Source organism: Poromitra crassiceps, assembly GCF_964638095.1.
Source record: "Poromitra crassiceps genome assembly, chromosome: 17".
Classification (NCBI taxonomy): Eukaryota; Metazoa; Chordata; class Actinopteri; order Beryciformes; family Melamphaidae; genus Poromitra; species Poromitra crassiceps.
In genome coordinates, this window is record NC_139635.1 from 28,558,486 (window position 1) to 28,575,686 (window position 17,201).

The 17,201-nt window shown below is 43.9% G+C and overlaps 1 protein-coding gene across 1 annotated transcript in view; it reads left to right on the top strand.

Moving 5' to 3' along the window:
- The window catches only part of LOC310792320 (supervillin-like), a gene marked incomplete at its 5' end in the record, with an annotated part of 71,159 nt that extends 55,491 nt beyond the window's left edge, over nt 1-15,668 (top strand). Inside the window, 12 exons of the mRNA XM_083654042.1 lie at nt 1-48; nt 1,169-1,325; nt 1,915-2,197; nt 2,869-3,020; nt 3,962-4,067; nt 4,486-4,693; nt 5,700-5,833; nt 6,381-6,536; nt 6,709-6,852; nt 7,256-7,377; nt 7,875-8,030; nt 15,109-15,668. The exon at nt 1-48 is cut by the window's left edge and continues 128 nt beyond it. Coding sequence (XP_083510168.1) covers nt 1-48; nt 1,169-1,325; nt 1,915-2,197; nt 2,869-3,020; nt 3,962-4,067; nt 4,486-4,693; nt 5,700-5,833; nt 6,381-6,536; nt 6,709-6,852; nt 7,256-7,377; nt 7,875-8,030; nt 15,109-15,195 — 1,753 coding nt within the window. The 3' untranslated portion in view covers nt 15,196-15,668. The remainder of the gene's footprint in view (nt 49-1,168; nt 1,326-1,914; nt 2,198-2,868; nt 3,021-3,961; nt 4,068-4,485; nt 4,694-5,699; nt 5,834-6,380; nt 6,537-6,708; nt 6,853-7,255; nt 7,378-7,874; nt 8,031-15,108) is intronic.
- Nucleotides 15,669-17,201: the final 1,533 nt, after the last annotated feature.

Consider the following 17,201-nt stretch of genomic DNA (forward strand, 5'->3'; position numbering starts at 1 on the left):
CGACATCAACCCCCTCGACCCCGGAGGCTGCAATACACTCATCCCTAGGTAGGGCGCATTCATGCATGCATGCACAGACACACACAGACACACACACACACACACACACACACACACACACACACACACACACACACGCACAAACACACACACACCCACACGCACGCACAAACACACACACACACACACACCATCAGACATGAATAAACGCGTATACAGTACAGTAAAATAAAAAAGTTCAGACCCACCTGATTGAATGTAATATGTTTTTCATGCCATTTTGATCTAAAGGCGTCTGCTTAAAATGCTTGAAGTGAGTTTCTTAGACAAATATAAATAGTGACGTTATTTTGTGTCTTTTCATGCATAGTTTTGATGTCTATTATTCTAACGTGTAAAATAGTAAAAATAAAGACAAATGTGGTGTGTCGAAACGTTTGACAACTTTTGCACATACACACAATACATGAATACACTTGTTCTCACTCCAACTTTAGTGGCCGTTCACACCATACGCCAAAGCTACGCTGAAGCCACGTTGAAGCCACGCAATTTCATTTCGGCGTCCTTGTTAACAGGTGAGAGCGTTCACACCAGCCGCACGCCACCCCACACTGAAGCCGTGCTGAAGCGATCGTTCAGGATTCAGTCCTATTTTCCAGGTGTGACGCGAGAAGCTTGAAGCTGACAGGCATGAATTCAATGGGAGTTGTGGGCGGGTTCAAGGCGCTGGGGAAAAGAGACGGCTCCTGGTGTGAATGGTTAAGCGTCAGTTCAGCTTGAGCCTGCCTCAAGCTTCAGTTCTGCCTATGGTGTGAACAAAGCCTTAGCCCTTGTTCACACAGGACACCGAACGTAGCAGAGCAGGAAAATAGGACTGGATCCTGAAAGATCGCTTGAGCAAGGCGTGAGTGTGGCTTCAGCGTGGCTTCAGCGTGACACGCGCGTGGGTGGTGTGAACGACCTCGCCTATTAACAAGTATGCCTAAATGAAACTTGTGGGTAGGTTGAGCTTAGGTTGAGCATTGCTTCGGCGTATGGTGTGAACGGGGGCTTAGCCTAGGTTGGTGTACAGCTTTTGTTTTGACATATCTTTTTTCAATTTTCTGTGCGTGTTTCCTTCTGTGTGTGTGTGTGTGTGTGTGTGTGTGTGTGTATCTCTCCACAGAAAGGGCCAGGGCCGTCCTGACTGGGCCATATTCGGCAGGCTGACGGAGCACAACGAGACCATCTTGTTCAAGGAGAAGTTCCTGGACTGGACCGACACGAAGGCGGCGTCGCCAAAGAACGTCAGCGAGCCGCTCCCTGAGCTGAAGTTACAGACAGTACGCATCACGTCCACAACGCCTGATTCATTCAAGAGACAAGGAGGCAGACCATCTGTTTATTTAGACTGAGGCTCCAAAAACAAAAATATGTTTTTTGGTGAAAGACCCCAAACCCCAGTGGGGATCAAATGTCCAGGTTTTATTGGCCAATTCCCCCTGCTCTGCCGGTCGTTGCTCCACCCCCTCTGTCGATCGGGGGAGAGATGTAAGATTAGCACATGCTTCCTCCGATGCATGTGCAGTCGCCAGTCACTTCTTTTCACAGCGAGGCGTTTCACTTGCAGGACGTAGCGCTTGAGAGGATCACGCTATTATCACGTTGTTCTCCCCCAGTTCTCCTCCCCCCCGAACAGCCGCCCCGACCGACCAGAGGAGGCGCTAGGCTAGTGCAGCGACCAGCACACATACCCTTAATCTGGCTTCCCACCTGCAGACACAGCCAATTGTACCTTTATGGACGCCAGACCAAGCCGGAGGTAACATGGGGGCTCGAACCTGTGACCCTCGTGTTGGTAGGCAGGGAATCTACCGCTGCACTATACCCGGACGCCCACCATTTCTTTCTGTCACACGTTTGCTCTCCCAGGAGGCCCCGGGGCGAGAGTGCCGGCCGTACGACGCCACCCTGATGCTGCCCGTCCTCCAGTCGTCCATCTCCACCTTGCTGGACGGCGTGGACGTGGGCCGCGGCCACGGGCCGGTGGAGGGGGGCGAGGACCGCCTGCGGACCCTGGAGGTCAGCACGGTGGCCGTGGACGTCTGGCACATCCTGGAGTTCGACTACAGCCGCCTGCCGCGCCAGAGCATCGGCCAGTTCCACGAGGGAGACGCCTACGTGGTCAAGTGGAAGTACATGGTCAGCGCCACAGGTCAGTCACGCTGGATTCTGACCAGTTCAACCTTTATTTAAATCTCAGAGAACATGGCTCAAGTTGCACTGTAATTCATCCCTGCTTTGAGGGGCAATTCAATGTAAAAACAGTCTTAACTAATACTAAGTCCAAGCCAAAAGCCACAATTATTCACTATATGCTTTATCATGCATGGAGTTGAGTAACATTTTTGCGACATGTAGACAATTCAGATAAGTTGCCAATCACAGGGAGAGACATACACTATACAAGTTTTCCTGTATTTGTCTCAATGTGATTAGACTCTTACTAAGTGGCAAGATGCACAGGATGGACATACTGAACACCTCTTTGTTCTTTTATGGAGAAGTGGGTCATAGGCATGTTTTGTCAAACCCCCAAGATTTGATCAAAGCCCCAAGTTTCTACAGTATGTACAATTACTCAAACCATTGGCATTAACATGAGTCAAAACTAGTATGTATCTACTGTATACATGCTAAGAATGTTCACATTTTAACATGATTCAAATTGAACAATTCAGACCTGTGTGTGTGTGTGTGTGTGTGTGTGTGTGTGTGTGTGTGTGTGTGTGTGTGTGTGTGTGTGTGTGTGTGTGTGTGTGTGTGTGTGTGTGTGTGTGTGCGCGCGTGCGTGCATGTGTGTGTCTGTGTGCGTGTGTGTCCCAGTCGGTCGCAGGCAGAACCCCGAGGCGAGGAGTGCTGGGCCCGGGAAGGAGAAATGCTGCTACTTCTTCTGGCAGGGCCGACACTCCACCGTCAGCGAGAAAGGAACGTCAGCGCTGATGACTGTGGAGCTGGACGAGGAGAGAGGGGCACAGGTACTGTAGCAAGCAAGGACCAGTCAAATTAAAACCACAACCAAACAAGGACCTGTCAAATTAAAAACAACAACCAAACAAGGACCAGTCAAATTAAAACCACAACCAAACAAGGACCTGTCAAATTAAAAACAACAACCAAACAAGGACCTGTCAAATTAAAACCAACAACCAAACAAGGACCTGTCAAATTAAAACCAACAACCAAACAAGGACCTGTCAAATTAAAAACAACAACCAAACAAGGACCTGTCAAATTAAAACCAACAACCAAACAAGGACCAGTCAAATTAAAACCACAACCAAACAAGGACCTGTCAAATTAAAAACAACAACCAAACAAGGACCTGTCAAATTAAAAACAACAACCAAACAAGGACCTGTCAAATTAAAACCACAACCAAACAAGGACCTGTCAAATTAAAAACAACAACCAAACAAGGACCTGTCAAATCAAAACAACAACCTTTATTCAAATCAAGAAGATGCTTTTGATTTCCTCGACCAGTAGCACAGCCGTTTATCACACTGCTAAGATCAGGATTTAGTGTTGAGATGAGGAAGAGGATTTACACAGAGAGGCAGTGTGGTCTCCTGAATGATATAGATGTAAAACAGACATTCACAGCTTGATTCATGTTCATTTACACCAGGCTCCATCTAAACTCTTAACCTAAGTATCAACGGCTAAGTAGGAAAAAAGAAATTCCTGCTGGACTGAATTTTGATGTAAAAAAACAGATTTTACAGCATTGGAAGATGTTGAAATGTGTACAAAAACTTTTTGTGTTTAGGAGAGGAAGTGGCATTCACAAAGTGTTATTTCATTCAACAAAGAAGTATTGTTTTATTAAGACTAGTAGCATGTTTGAAGCTTCAGAACTTGTTTCGTTATTTTCCATCAACAACAGCCGGTCCTTTGTGTCTCTATGGTTGAACAGGTCCAGGTGCAGCAGGGGAAGGAGCCTCCATGTTTCCTGCAGTGTTTCAGTGGAGGGATGATCGTCCACGCTGGGAAGAGGGAGGAGGAGGAGGAGAACACACAGAGTAAGGAGGGGCACGCTGGAACATTAGTCTAATTCTTTTCTACTAGTTACAGATGCATTGCCATTCCTTATGCTACTGTAGATGGACTGACTGTATAGGCTACATGTTGTTTAGGATTACTCTGAAAAGGCCTTAGATTTTAAAAGCATTTGCATTTGTTTCAAACCAAAACAAGCTATTCATCATTTGAAAAATAAAAAAGTAAAAATATAATATATATATAATATATATAACTTATAAAAGTTTTGCTGATATGACAGTAAAGGTCACTGTTATAACTATGAGTCGTCTGCAGTAATTTACATCCAAACACAGTTAACAGTTGTGTGTGTTTTTGAAACCATTCACTCCATGGCTTTTCCATTGACCATGTACCCCTGCCTGCCTGCCTGCCTGTGTGTGTGTGTGTGTGTGCCAGGCGAGTGGCGTCTGTACTGTGTGCGGGGCGAGGTGCCGGTGGAGGGCCACCTGCTGGAGGTGGCGTGTCATTGCAGCAGCCTGCGCTCCAGAGCCTCCATGATCCTGCTCAACATCAACAAGGCCATCATCTACCTGTGGCACGGCTGCAAGACCCAGCTGCACACCCGCAGCGTGGGGAGCACGGCCGCTCTCAAGATCAAGGAGCAGTGAGTGGAGACACTTTTCATAAAGGACTGTTGTTGGATAAAGAAGCTCCAAGTATACTAATCATTTATTAGTTCCCACGGGTCCTTGAAATAAGAGGGGGGCGGCGTTTTTGAACATTTTTGAAAATAGACAAATAGACACGGGGAAAGTACTTGAATTTATATATTTTGTGCAAGAATATAAATTGAAGTTCTTTTGATATATATATATTTTTACTTAACACAGCACAGTTGAAGTGTTCACACATTTTAATTTTTGCCTGTGAGCTTCTGTAAAGCCTGCTAGTTCTCATTATTAAAATTACATTAAATTAGTTTATTAAAATTGGTTTAATATAAAAATGATAATAATAATCACAAATGACCAAAACACACATTCTGATTCCAAAGCATATATTTTCCAGGAAGTCATTCAATACATCAATACAATGCAAGAAAGGAAAATCAAACTGACCGTGCTTGTTGTCATGGGGGCTTGAACATGGGTCCTCCTGGTCATGGGGTAGCTATTAAAATGCTGAGCCAGGCTGAATTGATTGCATGGTGACATATCTGGGTTCAGATCATGTGCCTTTGCCATGGTTTGATCATGATGTGGCTCAAAGTGATTTCAGGCTCAAGGTGTAGTTAATGTATTGGATGTGCTATCATGTGGCCTCATTCAGCTTCACTTCATGGATTTGTAATGGAAGAGGTTCTTTGAGTACATTGGAAAATCTCATGCAAGTTCAAAACTGAGTTGAAGGGAATCTACTGCTACAAAGGGGGAGATGTTTTTTGCATTCTCCCCACTGGATTATATTCAGGCAAATACGTTGTTGGTCTCTAGTGATTGGTTAGGGGAAATGCAATCCCCCTCATGGAAATCAGTTAGAGTGGAGGCAATGTCAGCCTGAAGAAGGAGATGGAGAGTAACGACATGACAACTTAGTATATCAGGCTATCACTTCATCATAGACATCAAAGGCCGTGCCCTCTGTTTCCCTCTCGCTCCTCTCTCTCTCAGGTGTCCTCTGGAGGCGGGGCTCCACAGCAGCAGCAAGGTGACCATCCACGATTGTGATGAGGGGGCGGAGCCTCCGGGCTTCTGGGAGGCGCTGGGGAGGAAGGACAGGAAGGCCTACGACTGTATGCTACAAGGTACAGGGAACACGTCCTACTCAGAGAGGGACACACTTACCATTAGGCCTACATATCATTATATACTTATGCACTTCTGTTGCTACTTTAGTTGTTGATACATCCCTGCACTCTAAAATAATGGAGACTATAGATTGGGCTGTGTTCATCTGTCCATCATCAAACATAATTTCAGACATCACTGGTCTGATTTTGATGAAACTAGGAGTTTTGTGTTTGTATTTTTATGTGTATTCATTTTGTGAACAAATAGAAAAATTAACTGTGTTCCAGTGTTTAAAAAAATGACACTGATTGGCATAATGTGGGCGCTATAATTAAAGGTCAACTTTTTTTTTACTCAATCATGATATATCTCTGACAAAACCTGGAGGGAATGCATTTTGGAATTTTAAATTACACTAATTGACCTTATGGGGCACTATAAATATTAAACTTTCAAACTTTGATGAAAATTGGAAGGGATGATGAATCTCGTTAGCGACTGGCCGCCTGGAGTGCCTGCATACTGAACGGGGAACAACATGTTGACTTGTTCTCCTGTCAGACCCAGGAAAGTTCAACTTCACGCCGCGGCTCTTCCAGCTGAGCAGCTCGTCAGGAGAGTTTGTGGCTGCAGAGTTCTTCCACCCGTCCAGAGCTCCAGATCTCATCAGCTCACTGCCCTTCCTGCAGGAAGACCTCTACAACGCATCACAGCCGGGTGAGAGTTGGGCACGCACGCGCACACACACACACTCAAACAACAAACACTATGTAAGCTATTGACAGATTTCCAGGTTAGCAGTTGTTTTGCAGGTTACAAATCTCCAAGTGGCAGATATCTTACATTTAAAGAGCATGGTATTAACGAGACGTGCCTCTCTCTGTGACAGCGCTGTTCCTGGTGGATAACTTCCATGAGGTCTACCTGTGGCAGGGCTGGTGGCCTCAGGACAGCGAGAGTCCCGGCTCGGCTCGCATCCGCTGGGACGCAGACCGGAGGTGTGCGATGGAGACCGTGCTGCAGTACTGCAAAGGTACAAATGATTCACCAAGTAACAGCACACCCGATCATAGCTGTACTAGGCATGTGAAACATCCAGGGTCTCTAATGGCAGTGAGAGGATGCATTTTGAGTATTTGAAAACCAAGTTTTGTGTTTTTTTCTTATTAATTATTTCCTAAATAGATGTATGACAAAATTACACTGGAGGGGGGCTTTAAGTTTCACAATGTATATTCACAGTTTGACCACCAGATGTCACTGTTGATCCTCCACTAATCATTTCTATGGGAATATTAGGGGATTGTGAATAAAATATTGAATTTAATATTAAGAATTATGGTTTCTGAAGTTTGAATACATCTGCGCATCACCTAAACTCTGCTGGGTAGCTCTCAACCTGAGTTCACAGTGGTCCTGTTCATTTGTTCCTGCAGAGAAGAATGAGAAGAAGCCTCAGAAGTCGTATCTGATCCACGCCGGTCTGGAGCCGCTCACCTTCACCAACATGTTCCCCAGCTGGGAGCACCGAGAGGACATTGCTGAGATCACAGAGAGGGTCAGTAACACACACACACGTGCCCACACACACACACACACACATGCACGCGCGCACGCGCGCACGCACACACGCACACACGCGCACACGCACACGCACACGCACACGCACACGCACACGCACACGCACACGCACACGCACACGCACACGCACACACACACACACACACACACACACACACACACACACACACACACACGTTATAAGAAACAACTGGAAGTAAAGCCATACATGTCAATAATCCATAGTCTTTCCCATGCTTCCCAGTCGGTCTACTAGTGTTGTACAGCTGTATGTTTTATGTCGCTATAACCCCACAATTCTTTCATATTTTATGATTTGTATAGCTTATTTTATGTTTTATTTTGTTACAAACATTGACAAATTTAAAGTGTGTTTTTCCACACACTTTCTCACACACACCGACAAAGCTAACCGTCATCGAGACACACTCTCAATCCAACTGAGCACATGCTGTGTGGTGTGTGTGGCTGCAGGAGGCGGAGGTGTGTAACCAGATCATCCTGGTGGAGGACGTGTTGGCCCGGCTGTGTCAGAACACCTTCCCCCTGGCCCAGCTGCTGGCCCGACCACTCCCAGAGGGGGTCGACCCGCTCCGCCTGGAGATCTACCTCTCCGACAACGACTTTGAGGTCAGTACACAGACGCACAAACGGCAACGTACAAAGCTTGAGTTTTAGTTATAGGCGTGTTTTTTGGGAATGTTGAAGCCAGGGTCAGATATTAACATTTGTTTTTTCTTTTTCTCTATTGATTTTATTTTTAGGGGGTTTTGGTCCTTTTCAGGGGCAATTTCTTTGAGATAATACATTAGCACATTAGTTGGCAAATGAACACTCATTTTATACCACTAAGATTAGTTTTATTTTAAATCCAGTGCTTCTTTCTCACTGCTGGAAATTAGCAGCAGTTTTCTATACACATATTAATGTTGGAGACGCTCTTCACAGCAGGAGACATGCTCATCGTTCTCTTAGTCATGTTTTAACTGTGACTGTCCATTTTAGGCATTTGGCTGATGCTCTATATAAAGAGTGGCTTACAATGAGTGCAACAGCAAAAGATACAATTCATCAATTAGCAAAAAAAAGCACTTGTATTGGGCTAGATGACAACAACAAAGCATAGTAAGGAGTTATAGTGTTCTGACAATAATCGTCTAGCCCGGAGTATCCCGGTGGCTCACCCGGTAGAACACGTACTATAAGTAAGTAAGTAGTAAGTAAGTAATCTTTATTTGTATAGCACTTTTCAAAACAAAGTTACAAAGTGCTTCACACAACAAGATAAGAGATTATACATACTGAGGAGTATAAAAATAGATACCCGATAATAAAACCAAAAAGGAACAATCAAATAATGCTGATAAAATTACATAATTAAAACGACAATAAAAACAACAGTAAAACAATGAGAATATGCAGATAGAAACAAATAAAAACAAAGAGATAGCATAATTAAGAGAAAGCTTGCCTGTAGAAGTATGTTTTAAGAAGAGATTTAAAAGAAACTACAGAGTTTGCTAGCCTGATAGCCTCGGGAAGGGAGTTCCACAGTTGCGGGGCACGAACCGCAAATGCCCGGTCCCCTTTTGTGATAAGGCGGGCTTTTGGAACTTTTAAGAAGGTTTGGCCGGAGGAGCGCAGGCAGCGGCTAGGCTCGTATGGAGCTAATACATTAAAAATGTAAGTGGGAGCAAAGCCATGTATGGCTTAAGGCATTGTCCTTCACGCAGCCGACCCAGGTTCGAATCCGACCTGTGGTCCTTTGCTGCATGTCCTCCCCTCTCTCCTCCCTGCTTTCCTGTCACTGTCTAGCACGTACTATCCTATCAATAATGGCCAAAAAAAATATCTTAAAAAAAAAAAAATATATATATATATATATATATATATATATATATATATATATATATATATATATATATATATATATATAATCTTCATAAGAGCAAATTACAGAAAGAAGAGCAGGAATATGTGGAGAGGTGTGCTCACTCTGTAGTGTAGAGAGAGTGACAGCTATGATGGGAGAGGTGAGATCACTCTGTAGAGAGAGTGACAGCTATGATGGGAGAGGTGAGATCACTCTGTAGAGAGAGTGACAGCTATGATGGGAGAGGTGAGATCACTCTGTAGAGAGAGTGACAGCTATGATGGGAGAGGTGAGATCACTCTGTAGAGAGAGTGACAGCTATGATAGGTGGGTGGGCGGGTTCTTTGTTACCTCTGTCTTCAACAAACAAGAAAACATGGAGAATGATGCTGCATGTCTCCAGTGATGATTGGCTGTCTCTGACGTACAAGCAACATATTGATTTAGCTTCCTTTTCTTTTTTCTTTTTCTGTCCCTTTTTTTTTTTACAGTAGGATTTAGCCTTAGGGCCATGGCACACCAATCAAACATTCTCAAACAAACACAAACAAACACGAACAAACACCAACAGACAGTTGTCTGTTGGTGTTTGTAGGGCTCTCTGTCTAACAGCATCATCATTTCATTCAGTTGGTCATTCTCATTCTTTAAAGGGAAAATCCACCCTAAAATACTTTTAACACTGTTCAAAAAGCAGACATTGATGATGTGTCTTGCATTTCAAACAAGAGGGCTTTCTAGAGCCGCCATTTTGCACTGAGAGATGTTCAACAATGATACAGGGAGAAACCCATCGTAGAAGAAGGAAAGATTCAGGCAGCTTGAGTGAAAGTGCGTTCAACAAAACAGTCAATTGCAACACTTGATCACAAAATAACTCCTGGAACGCATCCATCATCACAGATTGATAAGATTACAAGAGAAAAGGGTGGATTTTTCCTTGAACTTAAGACATATGATCACATATAACCTGTAACGTATTACCACACCGCCTCATTCGTAGCGGTCCATCCTAACTCCATCTAACTCTCGCCTTGCAGACTAAGTTGTAGGTGGATTCAGGTAAGGAGAGTCACTCCATGTGATCAATAAACACTGGCAACCTGTCCTTCTTTCTCTCACGCACGTCACCATTAAAATCTCCCATTCACTCCTGTTCACTCCTACTCACATGTGTGGTGGTGTTTTGGGCGGGGGCGGTGGGGGGGTCTGCATGATTATGACTAAAATGATGATCAGTCCTATTATTTGGGTCAAGTCAAATGTATTTGTATAGACTGTTTTCCTGGAATTGTGTTGCTATGGGAACAGTTTGAAACCTAGCTTATTTCCTGTCAGCTAATGTATTAGCAAACACTGCAACAGGAAGTGAGCTAGGGGCAATTTAGAATGTTTATATTAAGTTAAAACCGTCTATAGCACTTCATTACAGTTACCGTCTCAAAAGGCTTCACACTCCCACATTTTAACACAGTTGAGAAAAACATCAAAGAACACCCAACAACCTTAGACCATCAATGAGAATGATGGTTACGTATTGTAACCCTAGCTATATGATCACTAGTGGAGCCTAGTGGCTCCTATTGCCTAATTCACTTCTGGTAGAGGAATTGCGCACTGAATTTGCCTGCACGTCAGCAAAATAAGGTGAGGTCGCTGACCGAGGGCATAGAAGGATGCCACCAAATCATCCCAGTCACTGTCAGCGACTTTGCAGTGGCAGGTGTCTGGCCACTAGGCTCCACTAATGATCAGGGGCCAGTTGCACCAAGTGGTTTTACGACTGGTCTTAAGCTAAGTTGGTTGTAACTTTACGACCTAACAGCTACGCCGGTTGCACCGACAGGGCGCAAGCCTTTTTCTCACTAAGACCGGTCGTAAATATTACGCCTGGTCAGGAGGAGGCGTAAGGTGCCTGTGCCTGTGAGATCTCTGTGTTAGTCTATCAGCGGAGACCTGCTGTCATTAAGTCCTCACCGTCCTCATCGTCGTAAAGTCGCCTTCGAAGCATGACGTTCGATTATAACGAACTAGTTGTGTGGCTTAGCTTTCCCAAATGTTGAGGGTTGTTTTTTAGAATTTAATACATAGAATTGGGAACGTTACATTCAATTTCATTCAGACTGCCTGGCACTAATCGCCGCCATTTTCCCCCGGAGCTTCCACAGGAGGAGGGGGGTGGGAGGAGGGAGGGTGTAGTGACGCACATACAGTAGTGGGTGACGGCGCGAGGCACATTTTTGGCCCAATCAGGGGGCATTCCCCGGCAATTCACATGGACGCGCATTGCTATGACCAGCGTAGTTAAGACCAGACGTAAGCCCTGTTGGTGCAACAGGTGTAAATCCACTCTAAAGACTGGTCTTAACTAAGACCGACGTAGGAGTTACGACCAGGCATAGTTAAGACCACTTGGTGCAACTGGCCCCAGGTAACTAAGGTTACAATATGTAACCATCATTATGTTTCTCACTAGCTCCGCCTAGTGGCCCCTATTGCCTACTAATGGCGGAGTGCCGAACGATACCCCTCTGCTGCAACAACAGCATTATGACAATGGCGTGACAATGACATGACAATGGCGTCATGCAAGATTATAGTGCCACAAGTCAACCATAACAGGAACCACTCACACCCCCATCCTCTCCATCAGGGGGAAGGCAAGAACCATAACGTTAAGCCTCCTCCTGTCCATCGACAAGGAGGAAGGGTCCAACGCCAGCCAACTGAGGGCCTGGTCTCAAAGGCAACCGCCCAAGAGACCCAGGCCAGTGGGTCTAACAAGGGCTTGTGAAACATGAATAATAACATGAATGATGTAATAGGGGCCACTAAAAACTCAGAGAGAGAAACCCCCCTTCCAGGACTGATAATGATTATCAGTACTGTATTTGACGATTTGGAATAACTAAATGTTATTAACGCACTTGCAGCTGCATATAATCTACATCTTGACTATTTTCACCTTCACCTAAAGCCGACATCCTAAATCAAATGTTTTGACACTTTTGATATGGCAATATCAAAAGTCTTTTGATATGCCAATATCAAAAGTCACCACTTTTGACCACATGGGAATGAGAAGGCGTTGGCACATACCCTCGATTACATCACACTACTCAGGGTTCTCACACTTTCTTCAACATCAAATTCAAGGACTTTTCAACGACTTTCAAGGCCCAGTTCCCCAAATTCAGGGACCCAACATGGCATAGTTTGACACATGACATGGACCAAGGTTAATTACTGTTACAACACATCATTTTTATGATGAGAACCTTTCAGAAGCTCACAGACAATTAAAGAGAGAGGCTTGAATGTGTGAACACTTCTCAATTGTGCTGTGTTAGTTCCAATTGCAAATGACAGAAACCCACCGACTACAACACACTTGCCAAATCTTCGCGGAGTGAAATTTAACAGAGGTGGCCCCCCCGTAATTCTCTATGCAGGAAAACCCTAAATTCAAGCACTTTCTATAACCCATACAAAAACTTGAAAATGGGATAAAAGGATGTGAAGAACCTGTGGGAACCTTGACTACTGTATTACTTGTCTTTTCTCTACTTCCTGTTTCTTCTCATGTCACAATAACTGCTCATGATTAACGCACTGCTGATTCACTTCCTTTTTTTTGTTTTTTTTTGCTGAGATGTTGCTACACAAATTAACAAACCACTGAGCTATGATTTAAACGTCTTAGCTCTCATATACGTATAAGCAGGATCTTTTTTTTGTACAGTGCCGTTTCAGACCAAACAGTAAACGCATTATTTAAACAATGCATAAACAGCTGTAATGTGGGAAAAATATGCTCCAGAGAAGTCCATTATGTATAAGATAATGCTTCATTTTTAACATACATACTAAACTGTCACGTTTAAACCCTATACGGCCTCATTGTAGCCGAGGCGTCTAGAACAATTTAGACACATTTCAAACAGGCGATCAAGATAAAATTGCTCAGTGAGGGAAGATTGACCACAATTCGGTTCAAGTACGTAAGGAAGTATCCTTTTACAATTCAGGAGGATGCTCTTTTTGTGTCATTTTGGTCCTTTTCTTTTCCAGCTACGGTGGTGGGTGATTAATGGCTTCCAAGACTGTTCACACAGAAAACACTATTTGGGATTCCAACCATTCTCCCTCCCAGGGCGTCAAATTCCGCCACTTTGTTACATCAGAAATATGCCGCGAAGGACCGCCGGGAGGTCGCCTCATGCAGACCGTTGTTTTACTTGCCTAAACCCAACCAAGTTGTTTTACTTGCCTAAACCCAACCAAGTTGTTTTACTTGCCTAAACCCAACCAAGTTGTTTTACTTGCCTAAACCCAACCAAGTTGTTTCACTTGCCTAAACCCAACCAAGTTGTTTTACTTGCCTAAACCCAACCAAGTTGTTTCACTTGCCTAAACTTAACCGGCCATTCGAGCCGTGGCGCCCGCAACACGTTAGTCTGAGTCAGTGGTCACGCCGGTCTGAGGTCGGTAACCAGGAAGTAGCGCTGGCTCCCCGAACAGGGCATATCCATGAAGAGCCCGTGCTTGGACCTCGGCTCTCCGAGCCTCTTTGCCAGAGCAGGGCTAAGGGGAAGAAACCAGGAAGAGCCGGTGTCTGTGCTGGAGGAACGTGGGCATCCAAATATGACACAAAAAGGTAGCTTTCACGACGGAATATGCCGCTGTGGAGTTGTGACACAGCAGCTGAATTTGATGCCCTCTGAATGAGAACGTGTTGTGAATTCAGCCAAGACCCCAGTTAAATCTCCTGTCTCGTTTCAGTTCAATCTCCTGTCTCGTTTCAGTTAAATATCCTTTCTCGTTGCAGTTAAATATCCTGTCTCGTTGCAGTTAAATCTCCTGTCTCGTTTCAGTTAAATCTCCTGTCTCATTGCAGTTAAATATCCTGTCTCGTTTCAGTTAAATCTCCTGACTTGTTTAAGTTAAATCTCCTGACTCGCTTCAGTTAAATCTCCTGACTCGGTTCAGTTAAATCTCCTGTCTTGTTTCAGTTAAATCTCCTGACTCGGTTCAGTTAAATATCCTGTCTCGTTTCAGTTAAATCTCCTGACTCGCTTCAGTTAAATCTCCTGACTCAGTTCAGTTAAATATCCTGTCTTGTTTCAGTTAAATTTCCTGTCTCGTTACAGTTAAATCTCCTGTCTCATTTCAGTTAAATCTCCTGTCTCGTTTCAGTTAAATCTCCTGACTTGTTTCAGTTAAATCTCCTGTCTCATTTCAGTTAAATCTCCTGTCTCGTTTCAGTTAAATCTCCTGTCTCGTTTCAGTTAAATCTCCTGTCTCGTTTCAGTTAAATCTCCTGTCTCATTTCAGTTAAATCTCCTGTCTCGTTTCAGTTAAATCTCCTGACTTGTTTCAGTTAAATCTCCTGTCTCATTTCAGTTAAATCTCCTGTCTCGTTTCAGTTAAATCTCCTGTCTCGTTTCAGTTAAATCTCCTGTCTCATTTCAGTTAAATCTCCTGTCTCATTTCAGTTAAATCTCCTGTCTCATTTCAGTTAAATCTCCTGTCTCATTTCAGTTAAATCTCCTGTCTCATTTCAGTTAAATCTCCTGTCTTGTTTCAGTTAAATGTCCTGTCTCGTTTCAGTTAAATCTCCTGTCTCATTTCAGTTAAATCTCCTGTCTCGTTTCAGTTAAATCTCCTGTTTCGTTTCAGTTAAACCTCCTGTCTCCTTTCAGTTCAATCTCCTGTCTCCTTTCAGTTCAATCTCCTGTTTTGTTCAGTTGAATCCCCTGTCTCGTTTCAGTTCACTCTCCTGTCTCGTTTCCTTACCGAGTAACTAAGTGTATGACTCTCTTTTCCGTCTTGCAGAAAGCATTGGAAATGAAGAGAGAGGAATACGAAGGTCTACCAGGGTGGAAGCAAGTGAACTTGAAGAAGGCCAAAGGACTGTTTTGAGGAAGTGTAGTGAAGATGGTGTGTGAAGCGGACAGAGACGGAGATGCAGGAAATGTCTGTTGATATAGATAACGATATGAGACGTCCCGGGGCGTTTTGCATAAAGACTCACACTGACCCGAAGAGGCCAAGCTGGAGAAGACTCCGATAGAAGACTCCGATAGGAGACTCTGATGAAGCAGGAGACTCGCGGTGCACTAGCCATGCTTACTGTATAGTCATGTTTTACCTTTTCCACTGTCTAATGATGTAAGGAAATCCAATTCAAGCTGTTTAATGAATGGTAAAAAAAGAAAATGGCTTCGGTGCATACGTGGTGTACCGATGTTACTCCTTTACTTTTGCAGTGCTGCTGCAGCGGTAAAAGTGGGGGCTTTTCTATTTAAACGTTTTCTTTGTTGTTAACAAAACCCCCCACTGCTGCCACGACATGGCAACAGCAGCGCCCACTCCTGCCACGGCATGGCAACAGCAACGCTGATCTAAATGAGAAACATCTTGTATGTGGAGTCTCCTACAAGCACTTAACTCACCGCTCATGCCATGGACTTGTGAAAGACGACATGCGCACTAGGGCGCTTTGGGTCTGGGTGCTGCGTGTGTGTGCGTGTGACTGTGTATATAATGTTTGTATGTGTATGTGCGTTGGTGAAGTGTGACTGTGCCTATAATGTGTGTGTGTGTGTGTGTGTGTGTGTGTGTGACTGCGTGTGTAAAGTTTATTTGTGTACACGTGTGTATTTGTGACTTTGTATTTATGTAAAAACGAACCTTGTTGGGGGAGGATGAAGTCGGTGTTTTCAACTGAACGTGTGTCAGATGTTGCTAGGAGATTTTTCTCTCTCTTGTCATTCTGTCTCCAGTGTCTGGAAACATGTCAGGCAGAGTAGGTACAGTACCTCATGTTGCTCGAATACCTGAAGCTGTTGGATCGACTCAAACTTAACGAGTAGCTGAGAGCGGAGAAAAGGGTTGTAAGTGTACAGTAAAGGCATTTAGGGGCATTCACGAGGAAGAAAAAAAAAACTTGATGAATTTGAATGTATAGTGCCTTGCTTTTTGTGTACAGTTTATATACAGAAATTCTAGTCTGCATTTCAAAAGATTTTCTTTGTGATATAAGAAATAGTGAATTCAATCATGATAATGCCCAAATAAAAACACAAGTCGCTCTGTGTCTCCTGCTGCATTCATCAAACATGCAACATGCTCTGTGAAGGATTAGGGTTGCAAAATTCAAACATCCCGATAATTCCCATGGAAAGTTTCCAACTTTGAATATTGGGAGCATGCACAGAAGAAATTGTCAGAATTTCCAACATTCCCACAATTGTGAGATAGAAGGAAGCATCTGAGCAATTCTAAAGTTCTGAATTCCAATTCCTCATCATAAAAAAATTATGATTTGACAAGATCATACAGCTACAATTTCCATAGGCTGCCAGTCTGTGGCTGCAAAAATTTGCATCCCCCCCAACATTAATGATGCAGCCAAATCCAATTATTTTTGGAATGCCTTTGGCTGTAAGTGCACCAAATTGTATGCTTTTGTCACACGGTTCAAGTTATAATCTGAGTTTTGTGGGGCTGTCTAAAATAACTAGCTGTGGGAGGGGAGTGTTGGTTAAACGTTTGGTTACAAGAGAGAGAGAGAGACTTCACTGCCCATTACGGTCCAACATTTTGACACATGCACACACACACACACACACACGGTTGTGTGCAGTCGGTGTATACGCGTGATGGTGTGGTCAGTTATGAGAGAAATGGAATTCACTGCTCATCACTCCAAACACTGATGAGAGAATATGATGCTAAGTCCTTTTTTTCACGTATTTATCTCATTAACGTTCAGTATAGCCTAATAGGCTATTGGGTTGGTTGGCACACTTTTTGCTCTCTGCCATATTTTTCTTGCACAATTTATGTTAGAATATTCTAACCAGTAGCAAATGGAAAGTTAAGGTCTCAGCTACAAATAGATAAAGTCTAATGTCCACAACTGT